General features: G+C 55.9%; 2 protein-coding genes across 2 annotated transcripts in view; one reads left to right on the top strand and one right to left on the bottom strand.

Moving 5' to 3' along the window:
• Nucleotides 1-2,633, top strand: part of EPHB6 (EPH receptor B6) — a 10,022-nt gene extending 7,389 nt beyond the window's left edge. Inside the window, 7 exon segments of the mRNA XM_040471739.1 lie at nt 126-291; nt 407-654; nt 920-1,093; nt 1,323-1,472; nt 1,731-1,924; nt 2,045-2,200; nt 2,309-2,633. Of these exon segments, the coding sequence (XP_040327673.1) occupies nt 126-291; nt 407-654; nt 920-1,093; nt 1,323-1,472; nt 1,731-1,924; nt 2,045-2,200; nt 2,309-2,417 (1,197 nt within the window). The 3' untranslated portion in view covers nt 2,418-2,633.
• Nucleotides 2,634-2,811: 178 nt separating this feature from the next.
• On the bottom strand, nt 2,812-17,432 carry TRPV6 (transient receptor potential cation channel subfamily V member 6). Its single transcript, XM_040471738.1, has 15 exons — nt 16,872-17,432; nt 9,199-9,296; nt 8,927-9,049; nt 8,474-8,611; nt 8,078-8,176; nt 7,800-7,975; nt 7,282-7,428; nt 6,987-7,199; nt 6,586-6,672; nt 6,406-6,482; nt 6,028-6,193; nt 5,587-5,653; nt 4,946-5,214; nt 3,830-3,936; nt 2,812-3,536 (listed from the first exon to the last, which is right to left on the bottom strand). Exons 1-15 carry the CDS (start codon nt 16,997-16,999, stop codon nt 3,257-3,259), a joined length of 2,175 nt encoding a protein of 724 aa, XP_040327672.1. The 5' UTR covers nt 17,000-17,432; the 3' UTR covers nt 2,812-3,256.
• Between the last annotated feature and the right edge of the window lie 189 nt (nt 17,433-17,621).

Genomic DNA, 17,621 nt, shown 5'->3' with positions numbered 1-17,621 from the left:
GGGGGGGGGGGGGGGGGTCTGAGCACAGCACGCAAGGCTAGCTTCCCCCGAGGCTGAGGGGAAGCCCTTGACCCTGCCTTTGTAGGTAAGAGGGCACGCCCCCCCCCAACACCGTGTGCGGGCAGCCTGGCCTTGCACCGCGCCCTCATGACATGCCCCATTTGCCCACAGGACTTGGGGTGAAGTATTACATCGACCCCTCCACGTACGAGGACCCCTGCCAGGCCATCCGGGAGTTTACCAGGGAGGTGGATCCCGCGTATATCAAGATCGAGGAGGTCATTGGGGCAGGTGTGCAGTGGCAGAGGAAGGGGATGGAAGGGACGGGATCCCTTCAAACTGGGGCAGGACACCGTGAGCCTGCAGTCCTTCCTCCATACTCCCCGACCTGCCCCTGTCCTCCCAGGCTCCTTTGGTGAAGTACGCAGGGGCCGCCTGCAGCCCCGGGGACGGCGGGAACAGGCTGTGGCCATCCAGGCCCTGTGGGCTGGAGGCACCGAGAGCCTCCAGATGACCTTTCTGGGCCAGGCTGCAGTCCTGGGCCAGTTCCAGCACCCCAACATCCTGCGGCTGGAGGGCGTGGTCACCAAGAGCCGGCCCCTCATGGTGCTGACGGAACTCATGGAGCTGGGTCCCCTGGACAGCTTCCTCAGGGTCAGTCCAGCCTGGGGGCCGGGAGGCGCGGCTGGGGAAGCCTGGGGTCCGGGGAGGTTTACAATTCTCAGCTGTCTCGGAGACAGGAGACAGAGCCCTGTATCTTTGCTCCCCACCCCCGCTGGTCTTCATCCTTCCTTCCCAGGCCATTTTCTGATTCCTTAATCCCCGCTCCCTCTCATGCTGATACCTGCTGGGCTGTGCAGCAGGTCAAGGCTTCCCACCCCGCTGCTGGAGGCTGAGCTCTGCCCACCCTGCCCCTCAGCAGCGGGAGGGCCAGTTCAGCAGCCTGCAGCTGGTGGCCATGCAGCGAGGAGTGGCCGCAGCCATGCAGTACCTGTCCAGCTTCGCCTTCGTGCACCGTGCCCTCTCTGCCCACAGCGTGCTGGTGAATAGCCACCTGGTGTGCAAAGTGGCTCGTCTTGGCCACAGTCCTCAGGTGAGAGCACTGCCTGGGGGGCTCAGCCTTTTCCAGAGGGTGCTGGAGACCCAGCTGGGACCCAGGGTTGAACCACCCGTGGCATATCACAGTGTCTGAAGGGATGGGGCTCACCAGGGCTCCATCCAGGAGAGAACGCCGGGCAGACATGTGAGCACATAGCAGTCGCTCAATAAATGTGGCCACTGAGATCATTATTGCTGCTGTTATTTCTAACCCCACCCCTCAGGGCCCAAGTTGTATGCTTCGGTGGGCAGCCCCAGAGGTCATCGCTCACGGAAAACATACAACGTCCAGTGACGTCTGGAGCTTTGGGATAGTGATGTGGGAAGTGATGAGTTATGGAGAGCGACCCTACTGGGATATGAGTGACCAGGAGGTGAGCTCTTGACCTAGACACTGCTGATCCCCCGCCCCCATCCTTCCAATCCACCAGCCTCACAGACTCATAGGTTCTTAGCCTCTAGTCTCTAATCCGCTCACACCGGAAGTTCTCTTGGCTTCCGTATCGTTAAGTCCCTTCCCCGCTCCAGCTTCATGCTCCGCCTGATCCCAGCCCACCCACTGACCTAACCAACAAGATACTCTTTCCACTAGCAGTAGCTTCTCCTCACCACGGTCTTCCTCCAACCCCCAGGTGCTAAATGCAATAGAACAGGAGTTCCGGCTTCCCCCACCTCCAGGCTGTCCTCCTGGACTACATCTGCTCATGCTAGACACTTGGCAGAAGGACCGTACCCAGCGGCCCCATTTTGACCAGCTGGTGACTGCGTTTGACAAGATGATCCGAAAGCCAGACACTCTACAGGCTGACGGTGGCCCTGGGGACAGGTCTGCAGATTGGGGCTGGAGCCTGGGACAACCAGGGAGGGTAGATACAAACTGAAAACAAACTGAGGCGAGGGGGCTAAGATGAAGGGGAGACTTTGACACCCACCTCCCCTCACTTAGACCTTCCCAGGCCCTTCTGAACCCTGTGGCCCTGGACTTTCCTTCTCTGGACTCACCCCAGGCCTGGCTTTTGGCCATTGGACTGGAGTGCTACCAAGAAAACTTCTCCAAGTTTGGCCTCTGCACCTTCAGTGATGTGGTCCAGCTCGGCCTGGAGTAAGCAGGGAGAGAGGTGGGGTGGGGATTCCTCTGGGCCCAGGCCAGGGGTCATGCCTGGGATCTTAGAGAAGCGGGCCCAGACTTGATCCACTCCTTCCCCACCAGAGACCTGCCTGCCCTGGGCATCACCCTGGCTGGCCACCAGAAGAAACTGCTGCACAACATCCAACTCCTTCAGCAGCACCTGACGCAGCCGGGCTCAGTGGAGGTCTGAGGCCTGGGCTCCAGCTGTGCGTGGGCGATGCCCTGGACAGCCCCGGCCGTAGGTCCCAGGAGCGATATGCGAGACCAGAGCCAGTCTCCGTCCTGGCCTCCTCGAGAGGCGCCTGCCTCACTACACCCAACCCCCTGGACGCTTCGCTCCCCAGTCCTCCTCTGCCCTCCTCCGCCCTCCCCCGCATTAAAGGGAAAGAAGAGACTTTGCAAGTTGGAAGTGTGGTGAGAGCTGAGTCTGCGAGGAAGGGCTGGGAAGGCCTCGGAGAAGGAGCGCAGGGCCATTGCCGGAAGGGGACACGGCAGAGCCGAATGCGCAAGGAAGCAGAGCAGGGAACGGCTTTATTGGCAGGTAGAAGGTGGCAAGACTCAAGCAGCTTTACCCCACCCCCGAAGCGGTTCCTGTCCCCCTCACTCCTGCTCTCCACGTGCCTCCCCCCACCCAGCTGTCTGGAGCACCCTGGGAAGGGCTGTCCCCTTCCCACCATGACCCTGGGGCAGAGGTGGCAAGCCTGTCCTTAAAGTGCTTTGCTCTGACAGTGCAGACTACTCCAGTAAGGCCGAAGAGCCCGCAGCCTCGTCCTCACTGGCACCAGCCCTGTGCTCGGGGTGAGGCGAGGGCCACCTCCCCCCTTGCTTTCTATTCGCCCCCTGAGCCCAACGAGTAGTGGGGACCTGGGGCAGCGATTCCTCAGCCGCATTCCTCAAGGGGGCGGGGCGGGGGGGGGGTGCCTTCCTCCTTCCCCCCCCACGGGGGAGGGGTGTTTGGTTTTTGTTTTTTGACCCCCCCCCCCCCACGGGGAAGTGAGAGCAGCTGCTGGGGCCAGAGGCAGAGTGGGCTCAGATCTGATACTCCCAGCCTTCCCCGTCTTCCAGACCCCTGTTGACCAAGCCCCTCAGTTCCCTCCTCAGGGTGCCTTGCCGAAGCCTCTCCCAGTTGGCGCTGCTGCGGGAGGTACTTCGGGACACCGAGGGGGTGGACGGACACAGGTGGGGGCCCGAGGGGTGGTCCAGCCGCAGTTTCTCCGAGGCTTTGTCCGAGTCCTCGGAGCCCGGGATGTGGAAGGCATGTGCATAGCGCCGCATCCGCTGCCGGTTGAGATCCTGTCTGTCTTCCACCCTGTGGAGCGCGAGGCCGTGAGAGGCAGCCGAGGACAGATGGGCTGGCCCGGACCCGCGCCCGCGTCGTGTCCTCCGCTCACCCCATCCCACCGTGACCGGCCTTTTCCCACCACTGCGGCTAGTGCGCACACGGGAGCTGCCGGCATCTCAGCGGCGGCTTTCGGGGGGCCCGAGCATCTAGCGGGGCCCGTCCCTTAACAGCGGGGATCCCTTGGGGGACCTCCGGGCAACGCGGGTCAACGGGCGCAGGGCCCCGGGAGCAGGAGGCCGTCCAGCCCGGCAGGAACTCACCGCAGGAACCAGCGGTCCCCCAGCCCATACTCGCGCCCGCAGATCCCCGAGCGAGGCCACAGGCAGCGAGGCAGCTTCCGCTCCAGCATCACCGTGGTGGCCACCACCTGCGTGTGGGGGCCGAAGGGGCCATCAGAGGTGGGGTGCTGACCGAGAAATCGACTGAGGAGGGCGGGAAGAGGAGAGGGCGTCGGGCGGAGGAAGGACAGTGTAGCAGTAGCTAGGAAACACGGGAGCTCATGGCCTCCAAGAGGGGACAACACCCCCAAGCTGGGGGGGTGCGGGGTGTCAGCTGGGCTGACCCTCTTCTGTGGGACAGAGTCCATGGGACATGAGCCCACAGCTCTTTACCCCAGGACCCGACATCCGCGCAGCTCCTGCAGGAGGTTGAGGGACCCTGCCCCAAGGAGACAGGAAAGAGGGCAAAGCAGACAGAAAGGGATCCTCAGGGCCACAGGATATTTTGACCCTACAGACATAAAGGCCACTTATAAATGCTACCACCCTACTGAGAAATCGAGTATCAGGACATGTGCATGGAAACCTATTTTCCTGAGCAAACCCCATTTAGCCAACCTAGGGCCTTTTAACTCTGTTTTCTACACAGCACAGCAAAGTGCCATTCAGTTTGGGGGGTTTGCATTTTTATTTTTGTGGAGAGAAATTATTTTCTAAGTATATTTTTAAACGGTGCTTTGACTCATTTAATGGTCTTCTGTCTCCATCGTGATGATCTGACCGAAGATAACTTCCGCTCCTCTGGGAAGTTTTTGTAGCATTTTTTTTTTTAACCTGTCCAAATTTTCTGCGTCAGGTTTTACAGACTGATTTCCTAAATGCACTTCCATCCACCATTAGTTGTATTTCTTGTTGATTCTTCTAGAAAAGCCTGAGGTTTTACTTTTTGGGAAAATGATGAATTCTTTTCAGCTGTTCAGGTATTAGTCCGTTGTATTGCAAATACTCTGCGTTATTTTGTGTCCTGCGCAGTAAAACCGTCTAAACCTACGTGGGGTCAAAATATCCTGCTTCTGTCTAAGTTCAGCTTGGTCCTTGGCTGGGGCGCGGGGGCGGGGAATGGCCTGCACTAGCCCTCCCGGCCACCAGGGGGCTCACCTGCGCCCTCCAGAGCTCATCCCGCTCGTGGGCCACCCGCCAGTGAGTGTCACCCATCATGGCGATAAGGAGGTTGAGCATGAGCAGCGTGGCGATGATGGCGAAGGCAGCGTAGGTGATGCTGTACATGAAGGGCAAATCCACGTCATAGTTGGCAGGCCCGTCGATGACGGTGAGGAACAGCTCGAAGGTGCTGAACAGCGCCATGGGGTAGTCGTAGAAATGGCCCAGCTCGTCGGGGTCCTCTGTCTGGAAGATGATATAGAAGGCTGCTCCACCCAAGGGGGTGAGAGTTACCATGGCAACCACATACCAGACTGGACCACGGCCAGCTCTTTGCTGCCCATTCCAGCCCTGTTTCCCTCTTCTCCATCCAGTGTCCCCATCCAGCCTTCCACACTCCATGCTTTGGGTTCTTATATTCCCTTATTTTCAGTATGGCTTATCCTGATCCCAAGAGGCACGTCTGGAAGCACTCCCAGTTTTGTCTCACCTCCAGGCATGTTCCGTCCTCAGACCTGACAGCCTCCTATCCCTGTCTTCCCTCCCAGCTTCCCCCACATTTATCCACAGGCATTCTGGGCTCTCCAGCCTCCTCCAGCCTCCCCTTCCCACAGCCCCTTCCCGGCCAGATGATTTACCTGAGGCAAAGCCCAGGATGACCACAGCCATCAGCCAGCAGAATCGCATCAGGTCGCCAAAAATCATCTAAAGGGAGGAGAGGAAGGAAAATACCTCCACATGGGTCCCCTGAGCAACTGCCCCTTGCGGCCTCTCACTGGACTCGCCCCGGGAAGTCCCACAGTTCTGCCCTCCAGGGGTTAGCAAGCTGTGGCTGCATGGCAAATCTCCTTGGACTGTTTGGGTATGGCCCTTGAGCTAAGAATGCTTTTCACATTTTTCAAGGATTGAGAAAACAAAAAGAAGGAGGAGGAAAAGGAATGAAAATGCAATAGAGACCCACATGTGGCTGCAAAATCTTCCATCTATTATCTGGTCTTTCAGAAAAATGTTTGCTGCAGCCCCCACTCCAGGACCTTTCTCTAGAAAGCTCGGGGCGGAGGGGGGGGGGGGGCACGGACCTTCTGGATCATGATGGTGAAAGGGCCCAACATCTGGAATCCTCGGGCGAAGTACATGACATTGCACCAGCCCAGCACCAGGGCGAAGGACATGGGCACCACCTCCCCATCGGCGTTCGTGAGCCGCATCACCATGGTCACCAGCACCATGCAGGCGTAGGTGATGCTGGGGGTGGGGAGCAGAGGGGGAATGAGAAGAGACCAGGATTGTCCTGGGGACTGCACCCACACACTCACATTTGGCCTCCCCAAGTTCAGTACACAAGGGCACACAATCATTGGAGAAGGATCTCTGGAGTTAATTTTCTCCAGTGATTGTCCAGGGGTTGGGAATCCAGGGAGTGAGTGGGGGCATTGGTGGAGAGCAAGGAGACTCACATGAGGACGTGGAATGGCCCCCCGAGGATGGTCTGTCCAAAGAAGCGAGTGACCCCCACCCTGAAGAGGTCTGGAATCTGGAGAGAGGCCAGGAAGACACAAAGGCACTTGTAGACTGGGGCTCGGGCTGGGTCCCTGGGGCCAACAGCCTCACCCTAGATAGATCCTGACCATCCTCACCTCTGCAAGCAGAATGAGCACAGCTCCGATGACGGTCACCAGCTCCCCCACCAGGCGGAGGTCATCCTGGGGGCTCACATAGGCCTCCTGAAGGGAAAACAGGGTCAGAACACTCAGGGACCCCATGCATCCTGCCCGTCTGTCCCTGGGCACGAGTCCGTGTCTCCTGTATAAAGTCACCAGCCCTGTAGGATTGTTTTTAACCTGGTAGGCTGGGCTCTCTGAAACTGCTCTTTGAGCATATGTGCGTTTCTGTGTGCCTGTACTTGGAGTTTGTGCCTACGTAATTGAGAGCTGGGTGAGGGGAGAAACGGGGGCTGGAGAGCAGGTAAGCGATGCAGGGCTGAGGAAGGACAGGGAGCTGAATCCTGCCCTGAGCTCAGCCGCCCCTAGGGCATCACCTGAAGTAGCTTCTGCTGTAGGAGCGTGTTGTCCCGGGGACCAGTGTGGTTATTGGTCCTGGGCTTGAGGGGGCGGTAGACGCAGCACACGGTGAAACAGATGATGTACAGCAGGTATATGGTGCCCAGCACGCAGAAGTACGGCCGCCCGTATTTCTTCCACTTGAGGCTCACCAGCTCTTTCACCGGGGTCTGGTCCAGGATCTGGCGAGCCTGCGGCAGAAAGTCAATAGAGCGGGCACCTCGGAGACCCTGACTTCCCTCGCCAGCTGCTTTCTGACCCTACGACCCGTACCTCCCGCTTCTTGGTGGTAACAATAAGTTCCAGGAGAGACTGCTCATCCCCTGAAGAGTCGATCTCGGTGAGGTCATAGAGAGTGGAGGTCAGCGGCCCGTAGGTCCACTGGATGTGCTTCCGCTTCTGCATCAGGTGCTGAAACATCTGAGAAGACACGGTGGTGAGTCGGAGGGTCAGTGTGAGAAGCAGGGCCGGGGGGTCTCCACCGCTGACGAGGGCTACAGCCCGCTCCTTGCGACTGATGGACAGTTAGTTGTGTGAGCCTCCTTTTTTCTGGTTGTCTTTCTTTCCCACACACCCTATAAGGATCTGAAAGAGGAGGACGGGCAAAGGGAACAGAACGCCGGGCTCCCAGAGCAGATGTCCTAAAGCGACATTCTCAAAGCCTCCCGCCCAGGGGTCCCTGAGGCTGAGCATTTAGCGACAGAGTATGGAGGAAGGGGCCCCACCCTCCGGGCAGTTGGGCACCAAGGGTCTTTGAAAGGCTGCCACGGGGCCAGGGGTGTGTCCCTCACCACGGTGTTGCCCTCCACTCCGGCCAGCTTGAAGGGGGTGAGACCCTGGTGATTGGGCATGAGGTCCAGGGACTGCAGGTGGTCCCTGCGCCCATCATAGGACAGCAGCAGGTTGTACATCTGGCAGGCAAAGGTCTTGTTGGGCTGCAGGACGAGGATGTGCAACACGGTGTTTCCTGGGGGAGGACGCGGGCGTCACGTGGCCGTTGTGCTGAAGTCCCCGCTGATGCCCTGCCCGACCTGGGGTGGCCCCTGCCCTCCCGGCCCCCAGCTCTTACCCAGGGAGTCCTGGGCCCGGATGTCAGCTCCATGCTCAATGAGCAGCCTCACCATCTCCTCACTGCCCACGCAGGCAGCAAAGGACAAGGGGTGCTCCCCTGTGGACACAGAAGGCTCGCTGCCGTGAGGGTCCGATGGGCTGGGGGATGGGCAGCGTCCCCGAGTGACTGCCTCCTTGCCCTCGCGTGGCAGCTCTGGGCTCGGGGACGCTCGTCAGCAGAAGCAGAGGCAGGGGTGGAGCACGCGTCCGGGGAGGCTTGGCTCTGGCCTGAAACCCTGGAAGGCCCTGCCGCTTCCGGCTTTTCCGGGGGCCAGAGCCCTCCTCGGCCCGCCCTCCCTTTGCTCTTGCCCACCTCCATGATGTCCCTTCCTCCCAGCCCTGGCCCCGCTCTCACCAAAGTAGATGAGGTTGCGGGGGCTGCGGCGGAATGCCGTGCCTGTGGCTCTCGCAGACACGCTGGCCCCGTGGGCAAGCAGGGCTCTCACCAAATTCACGTTCTGGTTCACGATGGCTATGTGCAGGGCGGTCTGACCTGGCCCAGAGAGAGCCTCAGTCATGGGGTGTGTCCCCAGGATCCTGCAAGGGTCCCTCCCATATCTACACCCAGTCCTCCTCACTCCCGCAGCCTGAGGTGGCAGGGGGGTGTGACGGAGCCCCCGGTCTGGCAGGGTACCCAGGGAAACCAGCTGCTGCCTCTTCTCCCCTTGCATTTTGGGGGGTTGGTGTTCTAACGGTGCGCGGTGAGGATGACAAGAACAAAAGGAGATGGGGGGAGGAACGAAGCCCTCTTTGGTCGCCCCGAGTTAATCCACTTCAGAGACTGGCTTAAAACACCCAGCACCCTCACCCTCGTACAGCTCCGATGTCATGGGCTCAAAGACCAGCTCCGGGGCAGCCTCCATCAGCACCACAGCGGCCTCCAGGTTGTCATAGAGGGCCGCTATGTGCAGTGCTGTCTCCCCCATGGCTCCTGGTGTTGACAGAAAGAAGAGTCATATGGCTTCCATGGGGCAGGGGCGTGGTGACCATAGGCATTTAGGGGCCCACCACAGAAGGTCCTGGGCTACACTGGGAGCCACATGTGTAGCTCTGACGGGTGCTGAGGGCTCTGCCCCTTACCTCTCTGGTGCACCTCACAGGCCTCATACTTGAGTAGCTTGTTGAGAGCCTGGACGTTGTTCTCCTTGGCAGCTAGAAGGAGAGGAGACTCCCAGATCCTAGAAGGGAATGGGATCAGAAAGGTGGCGATGGTGAGCGTGCCCAGTGGTGCAGTGAGGGCTGATGGCTTGGCTCCTTCATATACAGACATGTGCACCTCATGACCCTGAACTTGATCCAGGGAATTGAGGTCAGCAGCATCCCGAGGGTTGCAGGATTTTTTCTTGACCGGTTAGCTACCCCAAACCAACTCTTCCCCCTTTCAGCTTGTGTGGGAGAAGCATCAGTGACTGGTTTCCCATCCCCTGAGTGCTGGGACCAGAATATATGTGTGTGTGTGTTATCTGTGCATATCGGGTATGGAGGGGAGGAGTTTAAGTACTCATTCACCTTCTGACCTACTGACCTCTGGGGCAACCCTGTTTAGCTTCACTAAGTGCCCCGTGATTACCCCTGAGATAAGCCTTGTTTTCATGGACTAAGGGTACAAGGAATTCCTCCCTCATATTTGTGAAGAAAGTCAACATGTAGAGGCTCGATTTCCCCAGCGGCATGATGCTCGCCTTTCCAGACCTTCTCAGCAAAGCCCGTTGATCCTGGCACTTCCTTTCCAACAACAGCATCCTCAGAGCTCAATCAGAGAGCAACAGTGGATCCTTTTTGTTCTGACCCCTAAGCAGAGTATAGTTTCTTTCTACTTCCTGTCTGCTTTCCACTTGTTTTAGGCACACACACACACACACATACACACACACACAAATCATCTTCTCTGATTCACCAAACCCTTTTGAGTGTTATTCCTACAATGAACTAAAAACCTGTATTACTATAAAAACTTAGCCCAACTAAGACCCATGGGGCCCCCTTTGTTCAATTTCTCTCTTGGCCCAGAGCCATTTGGTCTTTCTATGGGATCTAAATGAAATAACGCCACTTACCCATAGATGGCCAACTATGTGAATGGAAGATCACACACTGGTGCTGGCAGGAAATCAACTCCAAGAGCCGGGACGGGAGGGTGATCGGGAGAGGAGGGAGGAGCACAAGACTCATATCCCCCAGAGTGTTGGCCCCAGCTTCCCTGCCCCCGCTTCCATGCCACCTGGATGGCCATCAGGCTTTGTCAATTCAACATTCAATCCCTACGTCCTCGTGCCTATCGACCCTCATCGTTCATGTCTTCATTCTCTATTCTGTCCCTCATTAGCAAAATATTCTAGCTAGTTTCCCGTGCCCTATTTACCCCCAATCCGCCCTTCTCCATGCTGCCAAGGTACACCCTCTAAATGGCATTGCCATCACCGTTTAGAAAAGTCTGATGGGAGCGGCGCCTGGGTGGCTCAGTCGGTTGAGCGTCCAACTTTGGCTCGGGTCATGATCTCACGGTTCATGGGTTCGAGCCTCGCGTCGGGCTCTGTGCTGACAGCTCAGAGCCTGGAGCCTGCTTCGGATTCTGTGTCTCCTTCTCTCTCTGCCCCTCCCCTACTTGTGCCCCGTCTCTCAAAAATAAATAAATGTAAAAAGAAAAGAAAAGAAAAGTCTGATGGGTCCGTAAATGCCCATGGAGAAGGAATACAGAGATCCTTTCTAGCTTCAGTGACCTTATTTTCCCCTCTTTCCTCCTCCCATTCGCTCCTTATCCCAGCTATTCTGGCCCCACCACTGCCATCCCCCGCCCCCGAACACCCCATTCTCCCGAGGCTTGTGCCATATGTAACTTCCGCCTGGAATCCAGAGCGTCTGCCTCACTCTGTTCATTTCTGTTCTGTAACCCCGATGCCTAGGGATGTGCTCTGCATACGGTAGACACTCCACCACCATCTGCAGAATGAATGAATTTGTAGCAGTAGCAGAAGGTAGTGTGGCCTCACTGCCCCTGCTTATTATCTCCATTGGCCACCCTTTAAGCCAACCTTAGGCGAACATGTAATCTAAGTAAAAAACAGTATGCTTAATATACAAACACAGCTGCAAAGCAAATTTTCCACACCCCCTTCACCACCACCACTGCCTTTCCAACAATTTGCCCAAACCCCTCCTCTATAAATATTCTAGAGCCTGCCCTATTCCCCAACACACACACACACACCCTCCCAGGAAGTTTTCCACAGTATATAGTCTGGCCCTTTATTTTTGCATCTTTCACTGTGTGTTGTGATTAGTACTGTCTTTCCTCTACACAAGGGACACTTAAGGGCGGAGGTCAGCCGCTTTCTCCTGTCTGTTTCCTTTCCCTGCTCTCTTTCAATTAGCTGCTGGCTCTATGGCCTATTTTGACTAAAGTTAATGGCAAAGTTACAAATGGACCCAAGGGAGCTTCTTGCCCAAGTGCGGGGTTCTGCTCCCTACTTCCTAAAATATGAGTGGGGAGGCTAGTTGGTGGAAGGCCCACAGACACCCCTTTGGGTCCCTACGTGTCTCTGAAGGCCACAAATGTCCCCGACAAGCCTCCATTCCTATGCACTCTTTTTCTTGCCTTGCCCACTGCCCTAGCGGGCCGGGAAACAACAAGGAGTTACTGTCCATTGGGGTTTGCCAGATTTACCACATAAAAATGCAGGATGCTCCTTTAGATTTTAATTTTAGATTTCCAACCAATACTTTTTTTAATATAACTATGTCCTATGTGACATTTGGGACATACTAACAACTTGTTAATCATTTATATGAAATTCGAATTTAACTCCATGTCCCGTATCTTATCTGGCAAAGTTTGTAGAGACCTGGTCTCTTTTGGGTGGCAAACTCCAGAATTCAGCGAAAAAGGGGGCAGTGTATGAATGGTTCGGAGGGGATCAGATAAGGCAATTACTTGCAGTGGCACCATAGGGCCACAAGGGGGCAGCAGAGAAAGCCCTCAGTCAGGATCTTGGCAGTCAGTCGGAACCCCAAAACCTGACTACCTTTGGGACCCAGAAAAAAGGCACAAGAGCAGACCCATTCAACAATTTTTGTGCCTGAGACACGAGTGGTTTCTACCAGAGCAACCCAGCACAGACGTTTAGATCTGGAGCAAAATCTACACGTCTTTACTAGGTCTCTACCAGGCACCTCCCCAAGGCAGGAAGAGGAGATACTGATAACGTACCTTCTGGTTTGAATGGTTACATTATACTCGGTCCCTTCCAGGGGGAAATTTTACTTCATTTAGTAGATTAGTTAACATCGCTACCAGAATCTCTTGTTTACAAATGGTGGTTGAGAGCTGTAGCTCTCAACCAGGGGTGAACCCCCCTCCGCCCCCCCCCCGCCCCCACCAAGGAATCTGGCAACACCTGGAGACATTTTTGGTTGTCACAACTGGGGTAGGGTGGAGAGGTGCCACTGGCATCTCGCGGGTAGAAGGCAGGGATGCTGTTCAGGAGGATCTTATGCAGGCCAGTCTCCTACAACGAAGAATTATTCTGTCCAAAATGTCCATCTGCAAGGTAGGGAATTCCTGACCTATAGCTTGAATTGTTCATAAACGATTTTTTTTTTTTAAAAAGAGGACTCTTCACATTAAAAAGAATGAGAAACTCCCTATACGTGCTTTCTTACAGATTGTTAAATATTTAAGAGAGAAACAAAAAGGTAAAGCCTTTGGAGCACTTGCTGATTAAGTAGCAAAAAGAAATTACAGACAAAATCTGAAATTATTGCAGTATGAAAGCTGTATGAAAGCTGTTTTCAGAATTTAGCATGCTTTATTTTGCTGAACAATAATTATAAAATTGAATGGTTTTGCTCAATATTAGACTGGTAAAAACCATATTACAAAACCTAGCCCATTTTTTACGTAGTAAACAAATCACTGATTTCTTCCTTAAGATTCCCTCTGGGCCAGCAGAAAGTATCTCTCACTCCCTTTCTCCCTGTTTCCTGCACTCTGTCCTCCCCTCCTCCTCCTTCTTTGTTTTTGTTTTTGTTTTACTTATTTTTGAGAGAGTGACAGAGTGAAAGTGGGGGAGGGGCAGAGAAAGAGGGAGGCACAGAATCTGAAGCAGGCTCTGAGCTGTCAGCACAGAGCCCCATGTGGGGACACGGGGCTCGAACCCATGAAATGTGAGATCGTGACCTGAGCTGAAGTCCCACACTCAACCTCTTCCTTCTTGAGAATGTGTCCATGCCTACGTGCACATGAGCAAAGTTCTGCATTTGGTTGCTGGAAACGAGACAAGATCCAGAGCGCCTTTGGAGGAGAATTCAAACCAAAATTTTAGAGCTAGAAAGTTGCTAGAAATCTAACCTATCTGTCCATGTCACAGATGGAGAAAGAAGCCTGGAGTCCCGAGGTGACTTGTCCAAACAAGTCAGAGGCAGAGCTGGGACTAGGACCTCACTGGCCATTTCCCCATCCCTCTTCTCTGTGGCTCAGGCTTTGGAGAGGGATTAGAGGCACAGGAGCCATGTCCACAGACATGGGTCCCACTGGTCTCTCTCCAAGCACCCTGTCAGACGAGCACACCATTTGGGAAAGGGAGGGCACACGCGACATGGAGCTCAGTGTAGAGGTTCCCAGGAGGATACAGCCCTGAAAGAAAGGAGGTGCCCAGCCCCTCAAACTCCTGCCAATGTTGGGTGTTGCCTTTGACTGTTGTATTTTTGGTTTTTTTCATCACAGTAATCCCATTTGTTAAATGTGCTTTTCAGCTTCCAAAAGGGTATAGAGGTCGTAAGGATATGATCATGTTTGCTCCTTACAACCCTGTGACATGGGCTGAATGAGTCTTTCATTTGTCAGAAAAGGAAACTGAGGCAGCACAACCAGATTGTTGCTAGATCACACAGAGTTAAAAGCAGAACGCTTGGCCAAGAACCTAGCCCCAGGCTCTCACCGCTAAATTATGTGGTTCTTCTAGTTTTATGGTTCTTCCTGATTTCTCTCAGGGGGAGGGGGTCAGCCCAGAGCAGTGACCACAGATGAAGGCAGTCGTGTGTGGGGAGGAAGCATGCGTGCATACGTTGGCCACTTGTGGGCTGTCTCCCTCCCGCTCAGGTTCTTGGCGAGTGGATGAGGAAGCCAAAGCTGGGAGAAAAGTGGTTATTTGCAGACTTGGAATCGGTCCGCCCTTCCAAGTCCTGCAGCTCTAGCACAAGTGCCTGCAACATGCATGTCTGCTGTGCCTCGTGAGGCAGGGAGTCCCAACACACTGGAGAGGCCCAGTTTACTTTTCACAGACCCATGGCTACACGTGTTTATACAGCTATCTAAGCAGAGGAGAACCTTCCGTGTTCACTGCCTTCCCACCATCTAGTGGGAGGGAGAAAGTGCCAACAACGGGGTCATGTGAGAGCCTCTGGGAGCTGCCCAGCATACCGACACCAGGCAGAATCAGATACCGCAGTGTCGTCCTCTCTGCTCCCATGACACGTGCTTATGCCCTTCTTAGGACGCTCACCAAGCTCACTTGTCACCCAAGTAGATGCATGCTGAGGCATTTTGACCATGAGAACGTGAGCTCCTAGAGGGCAGGGAGGTCATGTTCATTTTCTACAAGTCTGGCAGAGTGCTTTATGCTCCATAAGTGTTTAGTATGTTGAATCTCAGGAAACAAGACAAGTCAAGGTCCAGGGAGAGATGACGAAGAAGAAACGGGAAAAAGGTAATGGTTCAGCTTGGGTCCAGCATTGTGGATTTAAGCAGAGGGGGCAGTGGACCAAGACCCAAGACACATCTGCTAGAGAGAGAGGAATGCTGGGTTCCTGGTCATCCTGGGGAGACCACGGAGCCTTTCCCTCTCACTGAACTATGCTCCACTCCCTGGAATCCGCCAGCCCCACCCAGAGGCCCCTCTGAGCTGTTGGCACCAAGCTGACTTCACCACTTGCTCGCTTTGGGCCAGCCTCACTCCCAAGGGGATACCGGCACTGCCCCCCACAGGTTTGGGGTTATAGAAGACAAGATAGGTGCTCATTACATGGTCTGCTGCTTTCTGCCATCAGCCCACCTCCTCACCTGTCATATTGTCCCCACTTACATGGTCATCTCCTAGTTGCCCACTTATGGGCAAGTCTCCCCTACGGCCGGTTGACTGCAAAGCCTAGGACACTTCCCTTTCCGGTGATTTCAGTGTCCTTCCTGGAAGTGCCCACCCAGAGGGGAATCAATACTCCAGGCTCTGGGTGGGAAGGAGAGGGCTGAGAAGCTATGGAACCAGGCAGGGAGATCAGGAAAGGAGGGGATCCCTCAAAGTGACATCAGGCCCTCCTGGCCCAAGGCTGCAAGAGGAGCCCCACCGATGGTCTTCAGAAGAAATAGAGGCCGAAAAGATGAGTGGAAGCAGCCAGACTGTGGTCCCTGTCTCTGCTTTGCCCTGTTGGCACACAGAACGACTCTGCCACCCCTTCCAAGCCCCAGGCCTTTCTGTGCTCTGTGTCTGGCTCCCCCAGCCCCGGGGTCCTGAGTGGGTAGGGAAGAGTGGAACCAGTGACGGCCTATTCTCCAACAACAATGCCATTCTGTGCCTCAAGATGTCATCAGTCAAACATGCGCTCAGCCCCTACTCTCCCAGGCCTGGGGGGAGAGAAGTGGGCGGCTGGTGTGAGAGAGGGGAAGCCAAAGCTCAAAAAGGAACACACCCCCAGCCCAGAATCCTGGGGCACAGGAAGAAAAACCACAGGCGCTCCCTGGCAGGCTCAGGCAGGCCTCTGCTCTTGGAGATGGAGAAAGACCCTCAGATACAAAACCTTTGGGCTTTCCTCTGTGAAGAGACATGTGCTAACTGCCTTCTCAGGGACGCTGAGAAGGTGCTCCTTCTGGTGGGGTGCTCCACCCCACCGGAAGGACTCCCTTCTAGGGCATCAGCACCTGGGTAGGGAGACCCACAGACACTTTGGAGAGGACATCTCACGCAGGGATGTCTCCTCTCCTCTCCTCTCCCTCCTAGGGCGTGGGGACATCAGAGTTTAGGGAAGTTTTCAGGGGCTCAAACTTTAGAGCCTCTCAGGTGAGCATGGGTCCTACGCACATCTGGTATGTGGCCAAGCATCCACACCCCTCTCCCCCATAGAGGGTAAGGAAGTCCAGGGCTGGGTCCCAGCTCTGGTTCAAAATCGTCCCCGTGTCTGGCATTCAGCCTTGGTCAATGCCTGCTGGTGGCGATAATGCGTAGGAACAGCAGCCGTGATCACCTCTGGTCTTCTGTGGTCACTGATGCCTGCAGTTCCTTGTCTGCCTCATTCATTCAATCATTCATTCATCCACTCCCCGCATGTGTATGTGCCTGCGTTACGTGTTTCTGCAGGACACACTGCTCTGGGGCCAGGGAATACAGCCATCCGGCACTGCCCCGACCTACCAGCACCTCTGTGCTGGCGGTTCCATGATGCCACATCTTCCCAGGGCCCAGCAAGGTGGCCCGGGCCTTTAGGGAAGTGCGAAGGGCTTGCATAATTAGATTGGATCTTAAAGCCGGTGGTACCTGTGCCCATGCCAGCTCCCTCCCCTTCCACCTGGCCTCCAGGGGAGCTAGCCCCACTGGCTAAGACCTTTGAGACAAAATGCTCCCCAGGAGCCAGGCCTGGAAGCACAGTTTGTACAAATAGAGGTGCCAAACAAAGACTGAGAGGGGAAGGGGGAGAGGGAGAGGAAGGCGGGGCGGGGGGGGGGGCAGGGAGGGCTGGGAGGGGCGAGGGAGCAGACTGAGGCTTACCTCTTCTGTTGCTGCAGGTTCTGCTCATCTCGGCTCTGGGCCCATGACTCCCGTCTCTGGAACCAACTACAGAATTTTCTCCACAGGCAGAGAATGAACCCCTTGTCCTTGGGTATCAGCAACCCCATGGAGTGTAGGGCCGGCTCCTTGGGGGGCCGAGGCCGTGGCCAGACCCCCAGAGGACTCAGCCTTGGGGCCACATCAGCACCCCCAAGGGCCGGCCTGCCCTCGCCCTGTAGAGGTCCCGTCTCCTACCTCCCTGGTCCCTACCTCCCTGAGGAGTCTCCCCGAGGCGCCAGAGCCCGACTCCAGAGGGCTCTGAGGTTCTTACACCTGGCAGAGCTGGGACTCCCTCGGCTGGGTTCCTCCCCTGGAGCTCCTCCTGGGAGCGAGCGAGCCTGCAGACACTCCCACCCTCCTCCCAAATTACCTGAGATTTAAAGAGACAGGCCAGCCGACCTGCCTTCCATCTGCGGCCTTGGCCTTGCGTAAACTCCCTCCCTGCCCGCCTGGGTCTCTCTCCCTGCCCCCAGGCCAGTCCAGGAAGGGGAGGCCTTCAAAGAATGGAGAGGCCTCCCTTGGACTTTGGGACACCTGGTGACCTTTTATAGAAAGGCCTGGACAGGTCAGACTAGCCTGAGAGACTAGGCCTGAGGGAGGAGGGGAGGAGTCGCCGGCCTTGGCAGGGAATGAGTAGCGCCCACCTCTCTCCCAGGGTCTTTTCTGTGTCTTTCCCTCCTGGAGACTCAG

This window comes from Herpailurus yagouaroundi, unplaced genomic scaffold (assembly GCF_014898765.1).
Source record: "Herpailurus yagouaroundi ecotype Mexico unplaced genomic scaffold, PumYag 100, whole genome shotgun sequence".
Lineage (NCBI taxonomy): Eukaryota > Metazoa > Chordata > Mammalia > Carnivora > Felidae > Herpailurus > Herpailurus yagouaroundi.
This window is presented reverse-complemented; position numbering and strand designations above follow the sequence as displayed.